The 4,187-nt window shown below is 35.2% G+C and overlaps 1 protein-coding gene across 1 annotated transcript; it reads right to left on the bottom strand.

Moving 5' to 3' along the window:
- Positions 1 to 3,084: 3,084 nt before the first annotated feature.
- LOC136797192 (ribonuclease H-like) lies at positions 3,085 to 3,687 on the bottom strand. Its single transcript, XM_067053112.1, has one exon. It carries the CDS (start codon positions 3,685 to 3,687, stop codon positions 3,085 to 3,087), a length of 603 nt encoding a protein of 200 aa, XP_066909213.1.
- Between the last annotated feature and the right edge of the window lie 500 nt (positions 3,688 to 4,187).

The raw sequence follows: 4,187 nt of genomic DNA on the forward strand, positions 1-4,187 counted from the left end.
GTTACTTATTTTTATTCTTATCATTGTATTTTTATTCTTATCATTGTATCATTTTGTATCTTTTTAGCCCTGATGAAGCCCTGCAAAGTGGGGCGAAACGTCGGAAAATAAATAGTTGTAAACTATTTTTGTTTCTCCTTTGACCGCAACCCTGACCATCTTCTTATATAAAAATTAAATAAGGAGAATGGAATGAGTTAATGAGTTTTATACTCTGTTGTTTACGAGATGCCAGGATAATTACGAAGATAATTATCCAAATCTATTTGTATTAATTAATTAAAATTATTTGTGTTTACCACTTACCAATTAGATACCTTCATACAATATTACTAATATTGAATACATAATACATATAAGATTGGTGTTGAATAATATAATCATCAACACTACATAAATGAACTGAGTATCTACTCCACTCAGTCTGCTCTTATTACAATCTCTCAAAACTTTCACACAGCCATAGACGTGCAGAAACTTACCATTTTTATTTATCTCGATTTTTCCAAAGCCTTTGATTCTGTCAACCATAACATCCTCCTTTCTTAACTTAACAGTCCCTCTTTATCATTTCCTGTTCTTCAATGGTTTAATCCTTCCTTCCCAGTATGTTGTTATTCCTAATAATCCTCTCTCTACCCCTATACTACCCCCTACTCTTTTCTCCACCTTTGTCAATGACCTTCCACTCGCCAGCATTCCCAGTATCATCTATATGCAGACGACCTTCAAATCTACTTTTCCTTCGATATTCATGACGCCACCAATGCCATTCTTAAACTACAAGAAGACATCAATAGGATAAGCACGTAGGCAACCAACAATAAACTTAAGTTAAATGCCGAAAAGATTAATTCTATAATAATCAGATCTCTCTCTCTCCTTTAATCTAGCCCAGAACAACCCAACCTTACTCTAAACAATACTCCTATGTCATTCCACATATCAGTAAAACATCATGGAGTCATATTTGGTCAAGTTTTATCCTAGATACTATACATTGCCCAAATTTCCCGTCGAACCATAACAACTTTTTTTTATGAATTTAATCATTTAGTTTTTTTTTTCTCTGTATCTAAAATTATTTATATACAATTTTAATATAAGTTATAATTAAGTGCGGTCACATTGTTTTTGCCTATATATTGTAATATTACAATTACCTTATAATTGATACAGTAACCATACAAGTGTTCTAAAGGAACCTTAAATCTCACTAATAGCAAACCACAATACAGTCGTTGTTAATAAAACAAACATAAAAAAACCTACGAGCTATATAGCCTAATGAGCTTTATAATGAGTCATGTTATATCATAGGTCCACAATTTATTTTCCTTACCCCCACCAACCAGATAACTTCATAATAAACAGAAATGATTTTATATCTTAACTAACATGTATTAAGGTTTTAAGAATTTTTAATTAAATGAAAATAAAATATAGTAACAAAAATTATTATAGATGCAACAAAAAAAAACAACATGAAATTTCATCCCTCAAGGCGATTGAGAGGCATCAAGAGAAAAACGTTTTATCACCTATCGAATACGACTAACAGGTCAGAAAAAATTCAAGAATTTATTATTTATCTTGTGAATATCGATTTAACGTCAATGGACATACGTAGGACTAGTCGTTAATATCTGTGAGCTCCCATATCTGTTTTAACATTTGAGATATATCGGTGGTCTACTATCAACAGCACTCATTGATACACATTAATTATTTATCAGTGATAAAATAATTAAACACCATTTTATAATTATATAATTTGTATATATTAGATATCATGGAAATATGTTGTTATTTTCTTATCAAATCTTCTGACTTGAATTTATTGTTTAATGTGAATATTGCCTAACAGCTTTTAATTATTATTAAAATACATCAGGCATGGTTCGTTGGTTCTGCTTAATAATTCTTCTTAAGAATCAGGATTCATTCGCCAACAGACTGATCAAAGTTTTTATAATAAGATTAAGGTTAATATTTGTCAGACTACAGATCAATTTAAATTAATTGATTTAATTATTCTTAACACAGAATAACTCGAACCCATAAGTTCTTAACCTTCCATTAAGTATATCAAAAATCCTATGGTCACCAGAACCGCAACTTATGCCATTCGTATTCTATTTGGGCAGTACTTTTCATGTGTTCAAATAAAACAAGGTTATAACCAAGTGAGAAGCATAACTTACTCGCCTTCAAAGGGAAAATGAAGCCAAAAAGACGGGGTTCAAATACGGCCACTGAGCAAAGGTTTACGCGGAGGTTAATAGAAATGACGGCCATTGTAATTTAAAGTGAGACGGAGGTAGACTGTGATTGGCTCCTTCTCCTCTGCCACGCCCACAGAAATCATCATAAGGACTATTTTCTGGGTTCACTTTTCCTAGGAGCTTGTAGTATGTTCTTTTCCCCATGGTTGAATTATAAATTTATAACCAGTTCTCAGTACAAGAAGCTTGTAACCAGTTATTTTTCTTGTTTAGAAAATTCTCTGTGATTTCTGTTTTTATTATATAATGTTTTCAGTTCTTTAGAAATACATTTATTACAAATATACTTAACATAAAGAACGCTATCAATGGTAAGTTACTTAGCGACTTACTGTCCCTTTTTAAATACTTTATTAATAATTCAGCACATTTATTTATTATAGATCCATTCACAATGGAGTAATAAATCATTTTTTTTTTTCCTACGCCACAGGAAGTGGGCTATTACGCCATTTTCCTTCTCGCAGCCCAATACAATTTTATTCGTCTTCTTAGTTCGTCCGTATCCCGCTCAACATCCACCAGACCAAAACACGCCAAAAGATGGTCCCCATCCATGTCCCCCATGTTGCATAGAGGACATTTCGGGGAATCTACGATACCAATTTGATGGAGGTGTTTTTGGAGCAGATCATGTCCTGTCACTAGCCGAAAACCGGCCACTCTCAGCTCTGCTAAGATTGCCTGGGATTCTTTTTTCCTTATCCAGTAGGCTCTCCCACTTTCCTTCCACTTGAACTTTGTGTCTATCACTTGTCCTGTCCTTATAATAAGCGCTTATAAGAGATTTCACTGTTCTCTAGGAAAGTGGTAGAACAGGCTGATTCTCTGCACAACCAAGTTTAGCCAACTTGTCAGCTTGATCATTACCATCTATGCCAACATGGCCTGGTATCCACTGCAGGGCTATAGCCCTCCCTCTTTTCTTCATGATAGCAGCCATGTTTCTGCACTTTTCTTCCGTGGGTGGCTCTGCGGCATCTGGTGTGGTTAATTTTTGTATTACGGCTTGGGAGTCGCTGAAGATTACCATGTTGTCATTGTATTCAATAGTGGCTTCCATCGCAAAGCAGATAGCCTGCATTTCTGCATCATAATTATCACATCCCATTCCAATGGGAAATGACAATTGGAAGTTAATTGAGTATACACCTGCTCCAGCTCTCTTGTTAATACCGGACGCAGACCCATCAGTATAAATGTGTAGCAATTGCTCTATGGGGTATAGCTCATAAATTGTTTTTAGTGCAGCAGCTCTAAACTCGAGTTCAGGCCAATCTTTCTTGACACGACAACATGCCAGTTTGAATCGCCCGTAGACTTCATTGGAATCGTGCTTTGGAATGTAGGAGATGCTTATATTCTGTCTTTCATCAGTTGGTAGGTCTATCTGGTGAAGCATTTCCTCGGCTTTTGAAAGAAAAGTGCGATGGGACCTCAGTCATTCATTCGAATTACGATAATCCAACCAGTGTTCCTCTCGTCGCATAAGCTTTTCATAAAGACATAGACCAGTTTTCTCCCTCCTATCCTGTAATGGTTCAAGACCTGCTTGGAGTTCCATAGCTGTAATTGGAGTCGATTTCACACCGCCAGTGATTATGCGTAAGGCCTGATTTTGAACTTTGTCTAACTTTTCTAACGCTGTTTTGGAGGAGGTAATTAGAAGTTCAGTTCCATACTCCAGATTAGGCCGTACGTAAGATTTGTAGGCCGTACTGAGTACGCCATGGGATGCTCCCCATTTAGTCCCTGTTAGCCTTTTCATCAGCTTCAATTTTGATTGTCCTTTCTGAGTTACTTTATGGATTTGTTTTAGCCAGGTCAGCTTAGAGTCTAGTGTGATCCCTAAATAATAAATCATGTAAGTTTGTATAAAAAAGGAAAAAAAATCGTAAATTT

The sequence above is a fragment of the Halyomorpha halys genome, unplaced genomic scaffold, assembly GCF_000696795.3.
Source record: "Halyomorpha halys isolate HHAL.00 unplaced genomic scaffold, Hhal_1.1 Scaffold4.1, whole genome shotgun sequence".
In the NCBI taxonomy this organism is placed as follows: domain Eukaryota; kingdom Metazoa; phylum Arthropoda; class Insecta; order Hemiptera; family Pentatomidae; genus Halyomorpha; species Halyomorpha halys.

Coding starts and splice junctions, on each gene's coding strand:
- LOC136797192 (XM_067053112.1), bottom strand. CDS start 3,687: ATGCTTCACCAGATAGACCTACCAACTGATGAAAGACAGAATATAAGC.